The sequence below is a fragment of the Ursus americanus genome, chromosome 16 (genome assembly GCF_024610735.1).
Source record: "Ursus americanus isolate L20-20 chromosome 16, mUrsAme1.1.p, whole genome shotgun sequence".
NCBI lineage: Eukaryota > Metazoa > Chordata > Mammalia > Carnivora > Ursidae > Ursus > Ursus americanus.
This window is the reverse complement of record NC_142142.1, coordinates 6,489,327-6,514,521: the sequence shown is the minus strand read 5'-3', so window position 1 is coordinate 6,514,521 and position 25,195 is coordinate 6,489,327. Positions and strand designations below refer to the sequence as shown.

Here is a 25,195-nt window from a genome sequence, read left to right as displayed (position 1 = left end):
AACAAAACTATAGCAGGACTCTTTTGACTTCTAGATCACATTTCTTGTCACTTACTTCATGAATCCTTCCTGGGTCACCTGGAAGGATCTGGCGTTAAGAACTAGAATGAGAGGGATAGGCTGCCTCTTTGAGGAGATTTGGCTGGAAGTTAGGGTGTGTTCTGGACAAGGACCTTCATCATGTGCCTTTCACATGGCTATCCTTTTACCTTCCCCATTTCCTTTCTTTGGACATTGCTGTCTCTGTCTCTACCATCTCAGCCACTTTGTTGGGTCCAGGTGAAGTCTGAGTAATATTAAATCTCAGTCTGTAAGTTACTCATTTTTTTTTAGGTTTATTTAGAAATTTTTCATAAACATGCCTTGTGTTCTCCATCCTGACTGCGAGCGCTCTAGTCCAGCTACTCACGTCTCGTTTGGAGGTTTGCCATATCTCCACATGTGTCTCCTTGCCTTGAACGTCTTTCGCACTAGCCCTAAATCCCATGTAGTTCGCAGGAGCTTTTCCAAACACAGTTCTGATTATCTTGCTCCCCTACTTAAAATCCACTGAAGGTCTTTTATTGCCTGCCATATAGCGTTAATTCTTAGAATGACAGTAGGCATTCTTTTTCACTTATATACCTGTTCCCATCTTATTTTTTCAAGTATAATAACTCTAATTTTTGCACATAGTGTGTTTTTCAGCTGCTTTATAGTACTTGCTCCCAATGGTTTCATGCACTTTTAAATCCTCTGTTTCACTCTGTTTCCTTTGAATTGCCTTTTGCCATTTTTTCTTTTTAGTAACACCTTACAAAATGAAGCTCTTTATCATTTGTCAGGCCAAAAGAAACATTTTCTGTTCAGTGTCCCTAGACCTCTTGGCTCATACTTTAACACAGGACCATTTATAGTTCAGGAAAGTTTGGGTGAGACTTCTGAGTCATATGTATTCAAGTTAATAAGATATCCTGTATTACTCCTTTAATTAAGTTAAGACTCCCTTGGGTGCGATGGACATACATGTGGAGGGTTAACCCTTCCACTGTCTTGCCTTTAAGATAGACAGACCTGAATTTGGGAAAAGACCGTATTATACCATTGGTTTAGAATTTCAGAGTTGACATTTATTGTTTATCTCTTAAGGTACAGTAGTCCCCCCTTATCCACAGGGGATACATTCCAAGACCCTCATCGAATGCCTGAAACTGCAGATAATATCGAACTATATTTTTTTCCTCTATATACATACCTATGATATAGTTTGACTTATAAATTAGGCACAGTATGAGGTTAGCAACATAACTAATGATAAAATAGAACAATTATATCATAATAAAAGTTATGTGAATGTGGTGTCTCTTTCTCAAAATATCTTATTGTACTGTACTCACCTTTCTTCTTCTGATGATGTGAGATGATAAAATGGCTACAGGATAAGATGAACTGAGGTGGCTGATGTAGGCATTGCGATGCAGCATTAGGCTACTATTGACTCTCTTAGGACGTGTCAGAAGGAGGTTCATCTGCTTCTAGATGCGGTTGACTGTGGGTAACTAAGCCACGGAAAGTGAAACTGTGGGTAAGTGGGGGACTACTGTATTCTCAGAACAACTTCTTATCCATTCCCCTCACATCTCAAAGCTTTCTTTATGTTAACCTTGATCCGATGAAGCTGATGCAGAATCAGATTGTAGTTTGCCTTTTCTATTCCTAAGGAAGCTAATGGGGATACAGGTTTTTAATTCTAAAAAAGTTAAAGAATGGGGGGATGGAGAATCTGGAGATCTGAAATGGGGACACAGAAGAGGATGCAGTTGTTGGTGTTAGACTTCCCCATGGAAACTGGTAGGCAAAGGAGTAGCTTGGAAAAACGGACATTCCTGAGAGAAGTTATAGGAAGAGTCGATGCTGAGGCAGGTGGCACCATGTCACCGTGTCATGAGCCAGCATCACCTGACTAACACATTTATGTATCCTATTCAGCATAAAGTCAGAACTGCTTGGGGAGGTGGCTAAAGAAATAGAGAAGAATAAGACAGAGAACCTGACCTTAGGGAGCTTTCATTTACTACATATTCTGTCACCAATAACCATGTGAGCTTGCTCCTTGACCCCAAAGTATCCTTTCTTTATAGTGTCTCTCACTTAGAGCAGAGCTGGGGTGGGTGAGAGAAAGTCCACTTCAGACCAGAGGTCCCAGGGTAGTTTGAGTAGGAAGTAGAGCTGCTCTTCTACCAGGGTCTTCTTCCCAGATGTGTCCAGAGCCCTGACTTTCTTCTAAACCGATTTCCTCCCCCTCCTTTTATTCTTCCTTTTCATCTTTTCACCACCATGATTGACAGGAAATGTGTTGCCTACCTTTATTTTTAGGCTGTTCTTCTTGTGAGTTATTGTTCCATATTAAAATATAGACATATAAATGTCGAGAGAAGCCACACTTCCACGGGTAGGGAGTGTGGGATTTGGAAGGTAAAAATTGCTTCTAGTTAAAATCACCCAGAGAAAGTATCTTTAGAGAAGGGAGTGATGGGAAGGAAGATTCCAAGAAGGAGTGAAAGATGTGTCACCCTTTCTTGATCCAGACTTAAGATGTTTTAGCTCTTTCAAGAAATTTCCCATCTCATCTAAGTTGCGAAATTTATTGGCATAATATTTTCTTAAAATCCTTTTAATATGTGCATCATCTGTTGTGAGGTCACCACTCTCATTCCTGTTTTGACAATTTGTGTCTTCTCTCTTTTTCCTTTCCTGTTCAGTTAGGCTGGAAGCTTATCAATCTTAATGCTTTTCTTAATGAAATAGATTTTGGTTTCATTGATTTTCATTACTGTTTTCCTTTTCCTGTTCTGTTGATTTTCTCTCTTTATTATTTTCTTTCTTCTGCTTATATTGGTTTTAATTTCCTCATCTTTTTCTAGGTTCTTAAGGTGGAAGCTGAGGTTACTGGGGTCTTTTTCCTTATACAGGCCCTGTTGTGCTATGCATTTCCTTTTTCTGCTGCTTTAACCTGCATCTCACAAATTCGATATGTTTCATTTTCTTTCAGTTCAAAATAATTAGTGATTCCCCTTTTCACTTTTGCTTTGACCTGTATTTATTGTAGATTCTGATTCAGGAGGTCTGGCATAGCGCTCAGCAAGCTATACATTTTAAAAGGCTCCATAAATGATCCTGATAGTTCGTAAGGTTTGGGAGCCACTGGCTAAAATGGGGAGTGTGAGGCAGCAGATGGAGATAACATTGGCCATTTGAGGGTGACTGGTAGCTGATGAGGGATCCTTCAGTACTGTGCTTTATTTGGGGTATTGTGTGATATGGAACAAGGAGACAATCTGACTATAGCAGCACAGGAATCAGCTCTGCTTCTGGGAGCGTTATTTCCAAGGCTTTTCAGGTTTTGTCTTCAGTATGATGTGAAAACAGTCTTAACCAAGAAATTCAAACAACCACCTCTGAAACATGTGATCTTCTATGTGATTGAGATTCATTTCTCTTTTCAATCCTCAGTTTCCCTAATAGGTATTCCCACAACACACTTTCTTCTTCTCTTCTAATACTCATTATGTTTGGGAAATGCTTATTTAATACCTGTGTTTGCTGTTGAGTTGCACGTGACTGTATGAGGGCATTGTTTCCTTGAATCTCTTCATCATTGCATCTCAGCATTCTGCAGTGTGCCTGGGGCCTAACAGGTGCTTATGGCAGACATTGACTACTGCTCACCAAACCTAATTCCTTCCCATCCTGGACGCACAGCGAGACATTTCCTAGCCTCCTGTGAGTTGGGTATGATTAAATTCTAGCCATTACTTTCAGTGTGAGTGGAAGTTACCTGTACCATGTCTAGGACTAGCTACAAGCTCTTTGGAGACAAGGCTTTCTTTACCTAATATACCTTTCCCTAAACACTCTCCTAGTTAATTTCTCTTCAAAATTTGGACACCCTCATAATTGTTATTATTATTTTTTTTTTGAGAAAAGCCATTCCTGATCCTTTGAACAGGTCAGATACCCTGATTGTGTACTTTCGTAGAAACATCCATTAATTAATCCATTTATTTAGTCAATGTGGTAGGCAAAATTCTGAACACCCCATGAAAATATCCTGTTCTAATTCCCAAAACCTTTGAATATGTGAAATATCACTTCTAGGATTGTGCTATTACTTGGCATAGCACACCTTAAGATAGGTGGGCTTGAGCCCATATGAGTCCTTAGAAGAAAAGACATTTCTGCACCTAGCTGGTGACAGAAGAAGTAGGAGATAGTCAAAGCATGAGAAGGATGTGATGCATTGTTGCTGGTTTGGTGATGAAAGAGGTCGTGTGAGCAGCTTTAAGGAGCTGAGGAAGGCCAATAGACAACAGTTGCACAACCTCATGGGACTGGCTTCTTCCAACAGCCCAAGTGAATATGGAAACAGATTCTTCTCCAGGGCTTCCAGATAAGGACCCAGTTGGCTGACACCTTGATTTTAGCTTTATGAGACCCCCAGTTAGAGAACCTAGTGAAGCCCATCCAATATCTCTGACCTGAAGAATGTTAAGTAATAAATGGATGTTGTTTTAAGATACTAATTTTGTAAATACTTTTTTTGCAGCAATGGAAAACTAATACAGTCATTAAATACATTTTTAGTGCAATTAACATTAAGTGCTATTAAAATGAGTGCAAACCTTGCTTTGAGAATACAACGCAGAACAAAGGTGGCTCAGACTCTTCTTTCATTGAACTTACAATCTACTGGGGAAGCAGGAATCTAAATGTCCTTAATGGCATTGCAAATTTACATTTATTTGGGTACATATTTAGTCTAGTTCCCAAAACCTTTGAATATGGTAAAATGCCACTGCTATGATTGCGTTATTTTAGATGGCACAGTTGAGTTTAAGATAGGGAGTTTATATCCAGATGGGCTAGAGATAATTACAAGAGCCTTTAAAAGAAGAGATATTTCTGTGGCTGGTCACGGAAGTCGGAGGTATTTAATTGATGTGTATTCCTTCCATAAGAATCAAGTTTGATTTTGGTACCTTTGTATTCTCATTACCTAGCAGATTTCCTGGCACATAGGGGTCACTAAAGAAAAAAAAAAAAAGAAACTTTTTGTTAAAATGTAAAAGGTAAAATGCTCCCAAGTTAGATAGCTGGTTAATACAGAGGTAAAGAGACAGGTTTGACAGACTTGGAGTAAGGTTTGTTTCCTGACTCTATATTTTGTGTTCTTAACACCTGTAACACATAAGCCTACCTACCCAGTGCAGACACTATATACTAAGATCTTGTAATATTGAACCTCATTCTTTTGGGAGAAAGGTGGGGGTGATTTCCAAGTTATGTCTTAATTAATCTATTGCTCTTTTCCCCGTTCAAATTCATGTATACATTCAAATGAATTATTAAGCAGCTATTATTATTTCACAGATACCACTAGAAACTGGGTATATTTTGGCACCCTTGCTTGGGGTTTACAGTCTAGTCAAGTGACAGACTATTGCATATGTACATATGTTGCATAGGAGACAAACACAGCCCAGTGAATAATGTAGAAAAGAGAATCTCAGGATTTTCTGAGAAATTAGGCTTCTACTTGACTAATGAGAAGCGAAGCTAGAAATTATACATAAGCAACGGGGAGTGGGGAGATGAGAATGTTATAGGCAGAGTAAATGGTTTCTGAGAAGACCCTGAGATCAGATAAGAGCTTAAGCTGGTAGTCTTTTTGGCTCTGGTCTTGCTTATTTGTCAACACACTTCTAACCTGCAATTCATATTCCTAACTTATTTTATAGTAAAAAATATTTAATACATGATTCATACGTTTTTGGACAAACCAATCTACTCAGCATAGTATATGTAGTTCTGTACAATTTGTACAACCTTTCTGGTTTCATCCTGTACCACTCCCTCTTCAAACTCTATGCCACAGTCACACCTGTATAGATATAACAAGTGGTAGGGGGCGTCTGGGTGGCACAGCGGTTAAGCGTCTGCCTTTGGCTCAGGGCATGATCCTGGCGTTATGGGATCAGCCCCACATCGGGCTCCTCTGCTGTGAGCCTGCTTCTTCCTCTCCCACTCCCCCTGCTTGTGTTCCCTCTCTCGCTGGCTGTCTCTCTCTCCCTGTCAAATAAATAAATAAAATCTTTAAAAAAAAAAAAAACAACAAGTGGTAGAGGCGTAAAGTAGTTCAGGAATGCTTATCTTTCCACAAGCACATTTACTTCTTCGAAACATGGAGTCTTTTTTTTCATGTTGCTCTTTCTTCCTAGGTTTTTCTCTTTCTTACTGAATTCCTACTCTGCCTAGAAAAATCCTATACATTTTTCAAGATGAAATAAAAAGCATTCTCTCCTTTGTAGAGGTTTGTCTGATCTTCCCAGGCAAATTCTGGCAACTACTAATTTGCAGTTCCTCTAGTAATCTCTTACACAGAACTTTATTATGGTACTTGTATTCTAGTTCTGTATTTACCTGCCTTTGTCCTGGTACAAGATTGTGTTTGTGGAGAAAAAGGTTCATGTTTAATATATTTTTCAGTCTTTAATCCTTGGCACTGTTTCCAGTACAAAGTAAATGGTGAATGTAAATTTGCAACATGAAGAATCCCGATGGTCTTCCCACTAGCCTTGGCTGGGAGTTTTCAGTGCTTGCTGAGGGTAACATCTTCCTGCAAGGAACAGGAAGTTTCTTTTATGGTACCCAGACCCTGTTATATTTCATAGTTTCAGCAGCCTTGGTCTTTCCTCTTTAGCATCCTAATCATGGCCTCCCTGATGGGCTTAGATTTCACACTATAGATGATGGGGTTAAGCACAGGGGGCACCACCAGGTATATATAGGCAACCAGGGCATGTACAATGGGGGGTAGGTGCCTCCCAAAACGGTGGATCATGGACATGGTAATGCCTGGGATGAAGAAGACAAAGACAGCCAGGATATGGGAGACACATGTGTTGAAGGCTCGGATGCGTTCCCTGGGAGATGCCAGTCCTAGCACTGTGTGTAGGATGAGAACATAGGAGAGGACGATGAGCAGAGAATCTATGCCACCAGTGGACAGTACCACATAGAGCCCATAGAGGATGTTTATGGTGATGTCAGCACAGGCTCTTCTCATCACATCAGGATGGAAACAGAATGAGTGGGACAAGAGGATCTTGTTAGGGCAGAAGTTCAGACGTTTGAGCAGGAAGGGCACTGGGAAGAGAGAGAGGGTAGCACGGGCCACAATGGCCAGCCCAATCTTAATGATGACATTATTGGTGAGAACAGCTGCATAGTGAAGAGGGTTGGAGATGGCCACAAAGCGGTCAAATGACATGGCCAGGAGCACTGATGACTCCACCACAGAGAAGGAGTGGAGGAAGAACATCTGGACCAGGCAGGCATTGAAGCCTATGAGCCGATGGTCAAACCAGAGCACAGCCAGGGTGGTGGGCAGTGTGGACAGGGTGAGGCCCACATCGGTGAGGGCCAGCATGGACAGGAAGTAGTACATGGGTTGGTGCAGGCTGGGAGTTCTCCTCACAGCCAAGAGGATCAGGCAGTTTCCAGTGAGGGCCACAGTGTACATGGAGGAGAAGGGGATGGAGATCCATCCATGAACAGCCTCCAGCCCTGGGATGCCAATCATCAGGAAAGCATGTGGCTGGAAGAAGGAGATGTTGACATAGGACTGGGAAGGAAGCATCTTTGGAAAACAGTTGAGATTTCCGGAAAGATATGACCTCTTTAGTCTGGGCAGACAGAAAGATAATAACAGGACACTTGTTATTAGGGCGACATTTAGTTATGCTGTGTAGGTTTTTTCATTAATGATTTCCCATCTTCTCAGCTCTTTGTATTATTAACTGTTCTAGGAATGTACATACATTAGCTAATATGTTCGCAAACAAATGTAGAATGTAGGGGATATTTTAACTTCCTCATGATGATCAGAATATAAATGACTGAAATTGAATTAGAATTTATTTCTAAATATAAATTTTATACTGTTTCCACCTTAGCATGCAGTGTCTTCATTAAGTGAAAGGATGTTTGTTAATACTCTTTAAAATGTAAAGCACTCTCTAAATGCTCATCATCATGGTCATTGCCGTCATCATCGTCATCTGTGTCCTGGTCATTACTGTTATTCCATTGAAATTGCATTTGGCAGTATTCTAAGTGCCTTCACGTAATTATCTCATTGTTGTTTAATAATTACCTTGCTGATAGAAAAGGGAACTATTTTAGCTAAAGTGAAAGAAGAGAAATTGTGAAGTCTATCTAAAGAATAGAATACTGCAGCTTTCCCCTGAATCAATTATTAGAACTCAAGATCTTTTTGTGTTTGGAGGGTTTGAATATCGATCCTAGGACATTCTCTTTTAATTACATCCCAGTAGTTATATATCCCAGGCTGAAAATGAACAGAAGTACTAGGAAAGCATTGGTAAATGAAGAGACATTTGATTCTCCCCAGGTCACTGAGAACACTTAAATATTTGTGGTTCACCTATGCCTTGCCCAGAGAGTATCAGCCTGGGTAATTGGTAATCCAGGCTACACGTTGCTTTTCAGGAATCATCCGTTCATTCTATTCATTCGACATTCCCCCAAACCTTAAAAATCTAGCCAAACATTTTGTTCAGCCCTCAGCACACCCCACTTGAGGTCTTGATTCATCTTTGAGTGTGCCTTCCTGTAAATCATTCAGCAGAGACACCTGACCTAGCTGTGAGGGCCATAGCTACAGGGAATATGGACCCTGAGATGCTTTTCCAAGAGTTAGAATTTCTACAGACACCAACTGAAAACATGAATCAAAGACATAAATTTAATTTCCTTTAGTGTTTAGTGGGATCCGTCCTATTGTCACTAATTTTAGTATCTGGTAGTGGGCAAATTTACCAATTTACCAATTATTGAATCTCTCTTACGTTTCAGATATTAGAACCCTCACTTATTGTTTGCTTGTAAATAATATCTCTTGTTCTCAAAAGAAATCATATAAGTTTGGTGCCCCTGGGTGGCATAGTTGTTTGAGTGTCCGACTCTTGATTTCGGCTCAGGTCATGATCTCAGGGTCATGAGATTGAACCCTGCATGGGGTTCCATGCTGAGTGCAGAATCTGCTTGACAATCTCTCTCCCTCTGCCCCTCTCATTCATGCTCTCTGTCCCTCTCAAATAAATAAATAAAATCTGAAAAAAAAAAGAACTGTGTAAGTTAAGTATTATTGCATCTTTTTAATAAATAATATAGTGAACAATAACAGTGATAATGTTAAAAAAATAAAACTGGAGGTGAGAGGCTTAGTGAGTTCCTATAGGCCATTCCGGGGCTTAGAAACTTTCAGTGGTTTTACATTGCCTATACTGGCCATGAGCTGTCTACATGCTGGAGATTTGTGAAGTGTGGGGCTAGTTGGATCAGATGATCTGGAAGGGCTCCTTCTCTCCTGCTGTTCCCTGGTTACATGATTTGGAGCTGTGCAAATAAAGCCCCTTCCTATTTCTCACAGAATTGTCCTTTTACTGCTCATTGTGACCTTTTGTGTCCTTCTTATAAAGCCATTTGCCTTTTATTGTGCTAATCATTTTCTCCTTCCTGCTTTTCTTTTTACTAATCTAAGTCACATTTCCTCAAAAATCTCATTCAATTTCATCGTTCTGACTTGGATGATTTCAAAGTTTCTGTCCTCTTTTTAAATTTTATTTTTAAATTTTTTCAGGGACAATCAATGAATGAACAAGAAAATGAATAACTGAATGAAGTTTCTTTAATTTTTTAACCCAGTTCCTCTTCATCCCAACCTGTAATATAGAACCTCCTAGGTGCATATATTCACAATTTATACCGTATAGTTTATATATAATGAAGACCCAGGGCTCCGTTAGATGAATGCAGTTAGTATCTACTTTTATCCTACTATTTTAGGATCAATCCAGGAAATAGTCTTTATCGTTGGTAGCTTAAATCAGAATAGAGGAGAAATTCTTTGCTCTTCTTTAATTTGCAGGAATCTGAGGATTAATTTTACCTGGGATTAATATCACTGTTCTCTCTGTTTCATCCTGCATTGATTTATCTAATACTGAGTAATTGGCAAATCCTCCATCTTATTGTAGAAATTGCCCTTGTCCCCTCATTGATATGTAGGTCCTATGCAACTCTGCGGATTTGTGTGATCTGTTGCTCTTGACTGTGGTGGAAGTATCCAATTGCTAAATTAAACTGAGTATTACAAGAAGCCTGGAGCTCACAAGGGAAAATTATAGGGTACCATTTAAGACAAGTTGCCAAAATTTAGGGACAACTCTTCTACAGTCAAGCCAATTTCTCCCTTATATCCAGATAATGGCCTTTCTATCTCTTTTTACATTTTGTGAATATTATAATTTTATGAAGAGTCTGAGATTGGGAAGGGATTATGTGTGGTGAAAGGACAGATTTTTTTTTCTGCCCATTAAGTAGCAAAGTTGGATTGATAAGTTTCCTGGTTCCCATGAAATCCAAAAGCATTATATTAAGTTGCTTAAACCTGGAAATCAGACCGGGTTTGGTCTTCTGTTGTTATTTCCAGGATACCAAATGATCAAAGATATTACAGATTATAGCTGTCCCCTGAGGAACTAAATAATCTCTGTTTGAGCAGTCTAGGATTCTGGGAACTTGTTACTGGGTGTGTCTAGGGAAAGTTAAGTTGCCTAGAAGCAAAGGGCTGAATCCACCATGCTTTCTTAACCCCAAAGCCAAGTGCATTTCTTTTTTTTTTCTTTCTTTTTTCCCACAAAAAAAGAAATGATAATTATGTGATGTGATGGAGGTGCTTGCTATCTAATGCTATGGTGTAATCATTCTGCAATATATACACCAAATGCTTTTCTAAAAGTCCTCATACTCAGAAGATTATGAAGGACAGTCTCATAATGAGAGTTGAGACCAAGCAAACATTCAGATCACCGGCAGGATGCTCTCTGGGATGGGATTTTTAAGATACTCATATACTGTTGCCCTACTTAGAGAAGCAAAAGGGTACTAATTTGTTAGGACACAGATACTGGGTTTCTGAGTAATTACCTAAAATCAGGAAATTTTATGCACTTTAGGAAAGTAGCTGCCTTCATTTCCTCTGCCTTATCTAAGGGCATAGACCTGCTGTCTCTGGAAGTCCAGGCCTCCTTACTTTTCTTCCTGCTTCTCACATCTGCTCACCCCCATCCCCATTGGCTCCTCCTCTTGGCAGCAGCCTGAAGAAAGGGGATCTCAGACTCACTAACCAGAACCCCGTCCTTCTAAATAGTGTAGAAGGGATTGTATCTGGGCCCCAAGGTACTCACCTTGCTTGTAGCAGACTTCTCTTCCTCTCCACAATCTGAAAGAGCCCAGAAAAACTCTGCAACTAAGATACTACCTTTATACCATTGGCTGAATGCCTTAGTGAGTTGCTATTCCCCAGGGATGTCCAAGGCACAGCCACAGAGGGTAGTCTGTGCTTGCTTTTTCCTGGGGAATGGAAAATTTGTGGGATATGTGTGTTGGCATAGAGAGTTACAAGGCAAATGAGATATTTGAGCAACTGAATTGTGGAGGAGAGCCCTAGAATCATCATCTCTAGGTTTATCCATTCTACCATATCTCTAGGGGATTTTATTGGGTATTGCAGTTTTTTTCTTTATTATGCTCTTTAGTGATATCAGATCAGGCTCCTGGAGTCACACAGAATACTTTCTGTTTCCTCCAAGTGGTGCCTTTCAAAGACTCAGGGTTCATTGTGTCTCCCTCCACTCTCTCCGTGGCACGTAGGGTTGTTCATGCAGGTTAAGCACCCCTACTTCCTGTGTCTGTTCTTCATGTGACATCATTGTGAAAGCCCCATTTGGTTGCACAGCAAATATTTAACAAGTAACCCGAGAAGATAGATGGGGAATAAAGGGTCCCAAGACAGAGAGAGATGAATGGGGGTACACATCTTTACTGAGGCTTCCATATCTCTGTTTTTATGTTTTTAGAGGTACAGAGTGTCTTCCAACCTAGGAAATTTTCCTTGCTATCTTATTCCATTCCCAAGATTTTCTTTTCTTTTTTTTTATAATAATATATTTTTATTATATTATGTTAGTCATCATACAGTACATCCCTGGTTTCTGATGTAAAGTTCCATGATTCATTGTTTGCGTATAACACCCAGTGCACCATGCAATACGTTCCCTCCTTACTACCCATCACCAGCCTATCCCATTGCCCCACCCCCCTCCCCTCTGAAGCCCTCAGTTTGTTTCTCATAGTCCATAGTCTCCCATGCTTCATTCCCCCTTCTGATACTCAAAGTTTTTCAATTCAGATTTTAATATCAGCATTTTGGAAGACAGTATTAGGGGAAAAAAAATCTTCACTAGTAGAAACACAACTGATTCTTTAAACATGAAACTGGTTGGAGAATCTCTATAGGATAGGGGTAGACCCATTTACTGCTGATCCCTGTTTTAAAATATTATTTTCCCTTTATAATTCTCTCCATATAATTATTAGAACCATGAGGTGGTTGTGGCTGGAGGGTTATTGCTTCCCATGTAACCATTTAGTCCAAATCTCTAATTGCTTCACTGATAGTCTATAGCATTCTGATCGGAGTGGCACATCTAAGGGATATTGATGAAAGGGTTAAGCATGGCAAAGTAAAATAAATACGAGAGTGCAATACAATCAGATAATCTGGTTTAAAACTGTGATTTCCTCTTCAGAATCCCCAACCGTATCGGATCCCAGGAAAAGAGATATACCAGGATTTCCTTCTTCAAAATAATTTCCACAGAGGATATTTCTGTTCTTCTGGACACCAGCCCTTAAGAGGAGGATTAGAAGTAGAACCTCGAAAAGACTATAGTTACCTACATTAATGAAAGAGAACAACTCTGTTTTGAGAGTTTTGACAGCTCATGGACACTCTTCCTTCCTTAATTTTCTTATCAACCTTTTGATCTGGGCAGGAATACAAATGGTACCACTATTATACCAATGGGGAAATCGATGTTAATGGGGATCAGTGAATTACATGAGGTCAGAAAACATTGTCTTTCATGCCCAATCCCATATTGTGGGGAGGGTCTGTTAGAGAAACCCATGAGTTAGTGAGTGAGACGTTTCCAGAGTCTTGCAATTTTTAGGTGAGGTATTTAATTTCCTTCCTCACTCATTTAGTATTGCATATAGGAATTTCCTGTTAATGTTGCTGATGGCCTTAATCCCAATAGTTCTGGGTCCATTGCCACCGTACCTGGGTATGGTGTGCTTGGGTTATTCCCAAAAAGTGGCTGGTTTGGAAAATAGTATGGTTAGCAGTGGAGGCACTCATTGGTTACCCGGAGAGACACCGTATGGAGAAATGCAGCTGAGAACACCTAGAAGCTCATGTCAGAAATGGCGGGTCTCTCCCAGACCAGGAATCAAGAGCAGGAAGCATCATGAGGCTGAGCAAGGCTAATGGCCCATGTGGCTAGCAAAGCAAGGTTAAGGCAAGCATGGCTTCAAACAAACTGAGTAGCTCATGTAAGTGGACACCACATATCCCCTAGGCTCTGAATGGCCCTGCAGGGGAAGCCCGTAGAATTAGTGCTTATAAAACAAGACCGTAGGAGAGGCCAATAAAGACTACACCCGTGCTAGCTGTACTTAGCATGAATATGGTCCCAGAGGTCTACCTAAGAGCCTCACAAGGTAGACACAACACTTCTAGGAGGAAGCAGAATGGGAAGGAGAGGGTGTGGGCACTACAGGAGTGCAGTGGGAATAGGGCAGAAATGAGACCACCACCCGTGGTGGGGAGCATATCAGGCCCAAAGAAAGGTACGTGAATGTGAGAAGCATTCTCACATGTGAGAAGTATATGTGAGAAATGTTGTAGAAAGCATGGCACAGAGCCAGCCCGAATTTTCTGGCTATAGCTAGCAGACTGCTTGGTAGAGAGGGTACGAAGAGAGCCCATCTGATTTCTTGGACTGGAATCCAGAAGAGGAGAATTGTGAGCAGTATGGAATCTGATATGTTCAGGTGAGTGGTGGCTAGCAGAGCTAGGAGAATAAACTTGAGTCAGTGCAGGCTTTGGCCATTTAGGATGGAGGACCAGCCTCTTATCCAGTAGCAGCCTGACATAGGGATTGAGAGAAAGAGAGAATGAAAGAGAAAGAGACAGATGTTCATTCTTAGTGGGGAAGCAGCATATGATCACTGCGAACAAACTTGTACACTCTCAAAATATAAAGGAAAAATATTAATTCCAGTAAACGTGTCACATTAAAAAACAAATACTGTTAGCATTTTGGTGTTTATTTGTCCAGATTTTTTTAAAGTAGGCTCCACGCCCAGTGTGGAGCCCAACGTGGGGCCTGAACCCACAACCTGAGGTCAAGACCTGAGCTGAAATCAAGAGTTGAATGCGTAACCAACTGAGCCGCTGAGGAGCCCCTGTCCAGATTTTTTTTTAAAAGATTTTATTTATTTATTTGACAGGGAGAGATAGCCAGCGAGAGAGGGAACACAAGCAGGGGGAGTGGGAGAGGAAGAAGCAGGCTCACAGCAGAGGAGCCTGACGTGGGGCGCGATCCCATAACGTCGGGATCACGCCCTGAGCCGAAGGCAGATGCTTAAGGGCTGTGCCACCCAGGCGCCCCTCTCCAGATTTTTTATAAGTGTTTGAATGCATGCTTCTCTATGGGCATATGATGAATGTGTGTATCTGTTTTATACTTGAAAAAATATATTTGAAAACCTATTAGACACATGGATACTAAACAGATGAATCAGACCCATTTTAATTTTTTTCTGAAGATGCAACCATTATCCTAGATTTTAGAAGTCTGTGATAGTTAATATGCTCAGGATAAGTTTTGTGGCTTTGATCTTAAGTAACTTAACCATTTGGTGAGTATAAACACACACACACACCACCACCAACACCACCACCACCACCACCACCACCACCACTCCTTCCACCACCTTCCTTTTGTAATTTCTTAATAAATAGTAAATGCCAGATATAGAAACAAAACTATAGCAGGACTCTTTTGACTTCTAGATCAGATTTCTTGTCACTTACTTCATGAATACTTACTGGGTCACCTGGAAGGATCTGGCGTTAAGGACTAGAATGAGAGGGATAGGCTGCCTCTTTGAGGAGATTTGGCTGGAAGTTAGGGTGTGTTCTGGACAAAGACCTTCATCATGCGCCTTTCACATGGCTATCCTTTTACCTTCCCCATTTCCTTTCTTTGGACATTGCTGTTTCTGTCCCTACCATCTCAGCCACTTGGATCTTTGTTGGGTCCAGGTGAAGTCTGAGTAATATTAAATCTCAGTCTGTAAGTTACTCATTTTTTTAGGTTTATTTAGAAATTTTTCATACACATGCCTTGTGTTCTCCATCCTGACTGCGAGCGCTCTAGTCCAGCTACTCACCTCTCGTTTGGAGGTTTGCCGTATCTCCACATGTGTCTCCTTGCCTTGAACGTCTTTCGCACTAGTCCTAAATCCCATGTAGTTCGCAGGAGCTTTTCCAAACACAGTTCCAATTATCTTGCTCCCCTCCTTAAAATCCACTGAAGGTCTTTTATTGCCTGCCATATAGCGTTAATTCTTAGAATGACAGTAGGCATTCTTTTTCACTTTCATACCTGTTCCCATCTTATTTTTTCAAGTATAATAACTAATTTTTGCACATAGTGTGTTTTTCAGCTGCTTTATAGTACTTGCTCCCAATGGTTTCATGCACTTTTAAATCCTCTGTTTCACTCTGTTTCCTTTGAATTGCCTTTTGCCATTTTTTCTTTTTAGTAACACCTTACAAAATGAAGCTCTTTATCATTTGTCAGGCCAAAAGAAACATTTTCTGTTCAGTGTCCCTAGACCTCTTGGCTCATACTTTAACACAGGACCATTTATAGTTCAGGAAAGTTTGGGTGAGATTTCTGAGTCATATGTATTCAAGTTAATAAGATATCCTATATTACTCCTTTAATTAAGTTAAGACTCCTTTGGGTGCGATGGACATACATGTGGAGGGTTAACCCTTCCACTGTCTTGCCTTTAAGATAGACAGACCTGAATTTGGGAAAAGACCGTATTATACCATTGGTTTAGAATTTCAGAGTTGACATTTATTGTTTATCTCTTAAGGTACAGTAGTCCCCCCTTATCCACAGGGGATACATTCCAAGACCCTCATTAAATGCCTGAAACTGCAGATAATATCGAACTATATTTTTTTCCTATATATACATACCTATGATATAGTTTGACTTATAAATTTTTTCCTTTATATACATACCTATATATAGTTTGACTTATAAATTAGGCACAGTATGAGGTTAGCAACATAGCTAATGATAAAATAGAATAATTATATCATAATAAAAGTTATGTGAATGTGGTGTCTCTTTCTCAAAATATCTTATTGTACTGTACTCACCTTTCTTCTTCTGATGATGTGAGATGATAAAATGGCTACAGGATAAGATGAACTGAGGTGGCTGATGTAGGCATTGCGATGCAGCATTAGGCTACTATTGACTCTCTTAGGACGTGTCAGAAGGAGGTTCATCTGCTTCTAGATGCGGTTGACTGTGGGTAACTAAGCCACGGAAGGTGAAACTCTGGGTAAGTGGGGGACTACTGTATTCTCAGAACAACTTCTTATCCATTCCCCTCACATCTCAAAGCTTTCTTTATGTTAACCTTGATCCGATGAAGCTGATGCAGAATCAGATTGTAGTTTGCCTTTTCTATTCCTAAGGAAGCTAATGAGGATACAGGGCTTTTAATTCTAAAAAAGTTAAAGAATGGGAACACAATGGTCCAAAACCATGGGATACTGCAATGGCAGTCCTAAGGGGGAAATACTAGCCATCCAAGCCTCACTCAAAAGAATAGAAAAATCTAAAGTGCAGGTTTTATATTCTCACCTCAAAAGCTGGAACAGCAACAGAGGGACAGGCCTAATCCACGCAGAGGAAGCAGTTGACCAGGATTAGAGCAGAAATCAATGAATTAGAAACCAGGAGTACAGTAGAGCACATCTAGAAGCTGGTTCTTTGAGAGAATCAATAAAATTGACAGTCCGCTGGCAAGACTTATCCAAAAGAATAGAGAAAGGACCCAAATTAATAAAATTATGAATGGAAAAGGAGAGGTCACAACCAACACCAATGAAATTGGAAGGATTATTAGAAACTTTTATCAGCAGCTGTATGCCAATAAATTAAGCAATCTGGAAGAGATGGAGGCCTTCCTGGAAAGCCATAAACTACCAAGACTGAAACAAGAAGAAATTGATTTTTTAAACAGGCCAATTAATTATGAAGAGATTGAGTCAGTGATAAACAACCTTCCAAATAACAAAACTCCAGGCCTGGACGGTTTTCCTGGGGAATTCTACCAAACAATCAAAGAAGAAATAATACCTATTCTCCTAAAGCTATTTCAAAAAATAGAAACAGAAGGAAAGCTACCAAACTCATTCCATGAGGCCAATATTACCTTGATCCCCAAACCAGGCAAAGACCCCACCAAAAAGGAGAATTCCAAACCGATTTCCCTAATGAATATGGATGCCAAAATCCTCACCAAGATCCTGGCTAATAGAATCCAACAGTACATTAAAAGGATTATCCATCATGACAAAGTGGGATTCATCCCTGGGATGCAAGCATGGTTCAACATTTGCAAAGCGATCAGCGTGATACATCATATCAACAAGAAAAGACTCAGGAACCATATGATGCAGAAAAAGCATTTGACAAAATACAGCATCCTTTCCTGATTAAAACCCTTCAGAGTGTAGGGATAGAGGTTACATTCCTCAATCTCATAAAAACCATCTATGAAAAGCCTACAGCAAATATCATTCTCAATGGGGAAAAGCTGGAAGCCTTTCCCTTAAGATCAGGAACACGACAAGGATGCCCACTCTCACCACTATTATTCAACATAGTACTAGAAGTCCTTGCAACAGCAATCAGACAACAAAAAGGGATAAAAGTTTCCAAATTGGCAAAGAAGAAGTCAAAATGTCTCTCTTTGCAGATGACATGATACTCTATATGGAAAACCCAAAAGAATCCATGCCCAAACTATTAGAAGTTATAGAGCAATTCAGTAATGTGGCAGGATACAAAATCAATGCTCAGAAATCAGTTGCATTTCTATACACGAATAATGAGGCTGAAGAAAGAGAAATTAGGGAATCCATCCCATTTACAATAGCACCAAAAACCATACGTTACTTTGGAATTAACCAGAGACGTAAAGGTGTATATTCTAGAAACTCTAAATCACTCTTGAAAGACATTGAGGAAGACACAAAAAAGATGGAAAAATATTCCATGCTGATGGATCGGAAGAATTAACATAGTTAAAATGTCCATGCTACCCAGAGCAATCTACACTTTCAGTGCTATCCCGATCAAAATACCGATTACGTTTTTCACAGAGCTGGAACAAATAGTCCTTAAATTTGTATGGAACCAGAAAAGGCCCCGAATCTCCAAGGAACTGTTGAAAAGGAAAAGCAAAGCTGGGGGCATCACAATGCCGGATTTCGAGCTGTAATACAAAGCTGTGATCACAAAGACAGCATGGTACTGGCACAAAAACAGAAATGGACCCTCAGCTCTTTGGGCAACTAATCTTTGATAAAGCAGGAAAAAACATCCGGTGGAAAAAAGACAGTCTCTTCAATAAATGGTGCTGGGAAAATTGGACAGCTACATGCAAAAGAATGAAACTTGACCACTCTCTCACACCATACAAAGATATAAAATGGATGAAAGACCTCGATGTGAGACAGGAATCCCTCAAAATCCTAGAGGAGAACATAGGCAGCAACCTCTATGACATTGGCTAAAGCAACCTTTTTCATGACACATCTCCAAAGGCAAAAGAAACAAAAGATAAAATGAACTTGTGGGACTTCATCAAGATAAAAAGCTTCTGCACAGCCAAGGGAACAGTCAAAAAAACTAAGAGGCAGCCCACGGAATGGGAGAATATATTTGCAAATGACGCTACAGATAAAGGGCTGGTATCCAAGATCTACAAAGAACTTCTCAAACTTAATACGTGAGAAACAAATAAACAAATCATAAAATGGGCAGAAAATATGAACAGACACTTTTCCAATGATGACATACAAATGGCTAACAGACACATGAAAAAATGTTCAAAATCATTAGCCATCAGGGAAATTCAAATCAAAACCACACTAAGATACCACCTTACGCCAGTTAGAATGGCAAAAATTGACAAGGCAAGAAACAACAACTGCTGGAGAGGATGTGGACAAAGGGGATCCCTCCTGCATTGTTGGTGGGAATGCAAGTTGGTACAGCCACTTTGGAAAACAGTGTGGAGATCCCTTAAAAAGTTAAACATTGAGCTACCCTATGAGCCAGCCATTGCACTACTTGGTATTTACCCCAAAGATGCAGACGTAGTGAAGAGAAGGGCCATATGCACCCCAATGTTCATAGCAGCATTGTCCACAATAGCTAAATTGTGGAGGGAACCGATATGCCCTTCAACAGATGACTGGATTAAGAAGTTGTGATCCATATATAAAATGGAATATTACTCAGGTATCAGAAAGAACGAGCTCTCAACATTTGCTGCAACATGGACGGCACTGGAGGAGATAATGCTAAGTGACATAAGTCAAGCAGTGAAAGACAATTATCATATGGTTTCTCTCGTCTGTGGAACATAAGAACTAGGAAGATCCGTAGGGCAAGAAAGGGATAAAGAAAGGGGGGGTAATCCGAAGGGGGAAGGAAACATGAGAGACTATGGACTCTGAGAAACAAACTGAGGGCTTCGGGGGGGGGTGGGGGAATGGGATAGGCTGGTGATGGGTAGTAAGGAGGGCACGTATTGCATGGTGCACTGGGTGTTATACGCACCTAATGCATCATCGAACTTTACATCAGAAACCAGGGATGTACTGTATGGTGACTAACATAATATAATAAAAAAATTAAAAAGTAATAAAGAATGGGGGGATGGAGAATCTGGAGATCTGAAATGGGGACACAGAAGAGGATGCAGTTGTTGGTGTTAGACTTCACCATGGAAACTGGTAGGCAAAGGAGTAGCTTGGAAAAACGGACATTCCTGAGAGAAGTTATAGGAAGAGTCGATGCTGAGGCAGGTGGCACCATGTCACCGTGTCATGAGCCAGCATCACCTAACTAACACATTTATGTATCCTATTCAGCATAAAGTCAGAACTGCTTGGGGAGGTGGCTAAAGAAATAGAGAAGAATAAGACAGAGAACCTGACCTTAGGGAGCTTTCATTTACTACATATTCTGTCACCAATAACCATGTGAGCTTGCTCCTTGACCCCAAAGTATCCTTTCTTTATAGTGTCTCTCACTTAGAGCAGAGCTGGGGTGGGTGAGAGAAAGTCCACTTCAGACCAGAGGTCCCAGGGTAGTTTGTATAGGAAGTAGAGCTGCTCTTCTTCCAGGGTCTTCTTCCCAGATGTGTCCAGAGCCCTGACTTTCTTCTAAACCGATTTCCTCCCCCTCCTTTTATTCTTCCTTTTCATCTTTTCACCACCATGATTGACAGGAAATGTGTTGCCTACCTTTATTTTTAGGCTGTTCTTCTTGTGAGTTATTGTTCCATATTAAAATATAGACATATAAATGTCGAGAGAAGCCACACTTCCACGGGTAGGGAGTGTGGGATTTGGAAGGTAAAAATTGCTTCTAGTTAAAATCACCCAGAGAAAGTATCTTTAGAGAAGGGAGTGATGGGAAGGAAGATTCCAAGAAGGAGTGAAAGATGTGTCACCCTTTCTTGATCCAGACTTAAGATGTTTTAGCTCTTCCAAGAAATTTCCCATCTCATCTAAGTTGTGAAATTTATTGGCATAATATTTTCTTAAAATCCTTTTAATATATGCATCATCTGTTGTGAGGTCACCACTCTCATTCCTGTTTTGACAATTTGTGTCTTCTCTCTTTTTCCTTTCCTGTTCAGTTAGGCTGGAAGCTTATCAATCTTAATGCTTTTCTTAATGAAATAGATTTTGGTTTCATTGATTTTCATTACTGTTTTCCTTTTCCTGTTCTGTTGATTTTCTCTCTTTATTATTTTCTTTCTTCTGCTTATATTGGTTTTAATTTCCTCATCTTTTTCTAGGTTCTTAAGGTGGAAGCTGAGGTTACTGGGGTCTTTTTCCTTATACAGGCCCTGTTGTGCTATGCATTTCCTTTTTCTGCTGCTTTAACCTGCATCTCACAAATTCGATATGTTTCATTTTCTTTCAGTTCAAAATAATTAGTGATTCCCCTTTTCACTTTTGCTTTGACCTGTATTTATTGTAGATTCTGATTCAGGAGGTCTGGCATAGCGCTCAGCAAGCTATACATTTTAAAAGGCTCCATAAATGATCCTGATAGTTCATAAGGTTTGGGAGCCACTGGCTAAAATGGGAAGTGTGAGGCAGCAGATGGAGATAACATTGGCCATTTGAGAGTGACTGGTAGCTGATGAGGGATCCTTCAGTACTGTGCTTTATTTGGGGTATTGTGTGATATGGAACAAGGAGACAATCTGACTATAGCAGCATAGGAATCAGCTTTGCTTCTGAGAGCGCTATTTCCAAGGCTTTTCAGGTTTTGTCTTCAGTATGATGTGAAAACAGTCTTAACCAAGAAATTCAAACAACAACCTCTGAAACATGTGATCTTCTATGTGATTGAGATTCATTTCTCTTTTCAATCCTCAGTTTCCCTGATAGGTATTCCCACAACACACTTTCTTCTTCTAATACTCATTATGTTTGGGAAATGCTTATTTAATACCTGTGTTTGCTGTTGAGTTGCACGTGACTGTATGAGGGCATTGTTTCCTTGAATCTCTTCATCATTGCATCTCAGCATTCTGCAGTGTGCCTGGGGCCTAACAGGTGCTTATGGCAGACATTGACTACTGCTCACCAAACCTAATTCCTTCCCATCCTGGACGCATAGCGAGACATTTCCTAGCCTCCTGTGAGTTGGGTATGATTAAATTCTAGCCATTACTTTCAGTGTGAGTGGAAGTGACCTGTGCCACATTTAGGATTAGCTACAAGCTCTTTGGAGACAAGGCTTTCTTTACCTAATATACCTTTCCCTAAACACTCTCCTTTTTCCTAGTTAATTTGTCTTCAAAATTTGGACATCCTCATAATTATCTTTTTTTGAGAACAGCAATTCCTGATCCTTTGAACAGGTCAGATACCCTGATTGTGTACTTTCATAGGAATATCCATTAATTAATCCATTTATTTAGTCAATGTGGTAGGCAGAATTCTGAACACCCCATGAAAATATCCTGTTCTAATTCCTAAAACCTTTGAATATGTGAAATGTCACTTCTGGGATTGTGCTATTACTTGGCATAGCTGACCTTAAGATAGGTGGGCTTGAGCCCATATGAGTCCTTAGAAGAAAAGACATTTCTGCAACTAGCTGGTGACAGAAGAAGTAGGAGATAGTCAAAGCATGAGAAGAATGTGATGCATTGTTGCTGGTTTGGTGATGAAAGAGGTCGTGTGAGCAGCCTTAAGGAGCTGAGGAAGGCCAATAGACAACAGTTGCACAACCTCAAGGGACTGGCTTCTTCCAACAGCCCAAATGAATATGGAAACAGATTCTTCTCCAGGGCTTCCAGATAAGAACCCAGGTGGCTGACACCTTGATTTTGGCTTTATGAGACCCCCAGTTAGAGAACCTAGTGAAGCCCGTCCAATATCTCTGACCTGAAAAATGTTAAGTAATAAATGGATGTTGTTTTAAGATACTAATTTTTTAAATACTTTTTGGCAGCAATGGAAAACTAATCTAGTCATCGAATACATTTTTAGTGCTATTAACATTAAGTGCTATTAAAATGAGTGCAAACCTTGCATTGAGAATAACACGCAGAACAAAGGCGGCTCAGACTCTTCTTTCTTTGAAGTTATAGTCTACTGGGGGAGGAGGAACCTAAATGTCCTTAATGTCATTGCAAATTCACATTTATTTGGATACATATTTAGTCTAGTTCCTGAAACCTTTGAATATGGTCAGCTGCCACTCCTGTGATTGTGTTATGTTAGATGGCACAGTTGAGTTTAAGATAGGGAGTTTATATCCAGATGGGCTAGAGATAATTACAAGAGCCTTTAAAAGAAGAGATATTTCTGTGGCTGGTGACGGAAGTCAGAGGTATTTAATTGATGTGTATTCCTTCCATAAGAATCAAGTTTGATTTTGGTACCTTTGTATTCTCATTACCTAGCAGATTTCCTGGCATATAGAGGTCACTAAAGAAAAAAAAAACCTTTTTGTTAAAATGTAAAATGTAAAATGCTCCCAAGTTAGTTAGGTGGTTAGTAGAGAGACAGGTTTGATAGACTTTGAGTAAGGTTTGTTTCCTGACTCTAAATTTTGTGTTTTTAACAACTGTAACACATAAGCCTACTTAGCCAGTGAAGACACTATATACTAAGATTTTGTAATATTGAACTTCATAATTTTGGGAGGATTGGGGGGGTGGATAAGAAGAGGATACACATCCCCTTTTATCTTGACTTTGTAAGGTACACTTGAGGTGTGCCAGAGTGGCTCAGTCAGTTAAGTGTCTGACATGTGATTTTGGGTCAGGTCATGATCTCAGGTACTGGGATCAAGCCCCTCATTGGGCTCTCTACTCAGTGGTGAGTCTGCTTGGGATTCTCTGCATTTCCTTGTCCCTCTGTCCCTCTCTCAATCATGTGCGCACTCTCTCTAAAATAAATAAATGTTGAAAAAAAAGAAGGTATACTCAAGCAGAAAGATGTTAACAAATATTAGTATTGTAATTCTTTTTTTCGTACAAAAACTCTTTATGGAGCCAGAGTATTTCACCTAGGTGTGAAGGGCATAAATTCTGGGAAAATGGCCCAGAAGATCCTGTATGGTGAAAAAGTAGGAAACCTTCACTAGAAGAGGGACTTTAGTTCAATCAGTTGGTTTGCGCTTCTCATATCCACAGGTTAGCTATCCAAGCTTAACTGGAAACCTTTTCACAGACTGCAATTATTTATATGTGTTCTTTTCTCTGAAAGACCAGAGGTTCCCTGGAATAAACATTTCCAAGTCATCTCTTAATTAATTAATCTATTGCCCTTTTCCCCATTCAAATTCATGTATACATTCAAAATAATTATTAAACAGCTATTATTATTCCACAGACACCTCTAGAAACTGAGTGTATTTTGGCACCCTTGCTTGGGGTTTACAGTCTAGTCAAGTGACAGACTATTGCATATGTACATATATTGCATAGGAGACAAACACAGTCCTGTGAATAATGTAGAAAAAAGAATTGGACAGGATTTTCTGGGAAATAAGGCTTCTACTACTTGACTAACGAGAAGCAATGCTAGAAATGATACATAGGTAAGGGGGAGAGGGGAGATGAGAATGTTACAGGCAGAGTAAGTGGTGTCTGAGAAGACCCCTCAGGGTCTTAAGAGCTTAAACTGATAAGTCTTTTTGGCTCTGGTCTTGCTTATATGTCAACGCACTTCTAACCTGCAATTCATACTCCTAATTTATTTTATAGTAAAAACATTTAATAAATGATTCATACATTTTTGGACAAACCAATCTACTCAGCATAATATGTGTAGTTTTGTACAATTCTGTACCATTTGTACAACCTTTCTGGCTTCATCCTGTACCACTCCGTCTTCAAACTCTATGCCACAGTCACACCTGTATAGATATAACAAGTGGTAGAGGCGTAAAGTAGTTCAGGAATGCTTATCTTTCCACAAACACATTTACTTCTTTGAAACATGTAATCTTTTTTTTCATGTTGCTCTTTCTTCCTAGGTTTTCTCTTTCTTACCGAATTCCTACTTTGCCTAGAAAAACCGTATACATTTTTCAGGATGAAATAAAAAGCATTCTCTCCTTTGTAGAGGTTTGTCTGATCTTCCCAGGCAAATTCTGGCAACTACTAATTTGCAGTTCCCCTAGTAATCTTTTGCACAGAACTTTATTATGGTACTTGTATTCTGGCTCTGTATTTACCTGCCTTTGTCCTGGTACAAGATTGTGTTTGTGGAGAAAAAGGTTCATGTTTAATATATTTTTCAGTCTTTAATCCTCAGCACTATTTCCAGTACAAAGTAAATGGTGAATGTAAATTT

The 25,195-nt window shown here is 39.9% G+C and overlaps 2 protein-coding genes across 2 annotated transcripts in view; one reads left to right on the top strand and one right to left on the bottom strand.

Annotated features, from left to right (window-relative positions):
• LOC123782525 (uncharacterized) overlaps window positions 1–25,195 on the top strand; it is a 382,057-nt gene that overhangs the window by 32,039 nt on the left and 324,823 nt on the right. The window lies entirely within an intron of this gene.
• Window positions 6,713–7,771, bottom strand: LOC123782527 (olfactory receptor 51I2-like). The gene has a single exon (XM_045782741.2). It carries the CDS (start codon window positions 7,676–7,678, stop codon window positions 6,713–6,715), a length of 966 nt encoding a protein of 321 aa, XP_045638697.2. The 5' UTR covers window positions 7,679–7,771.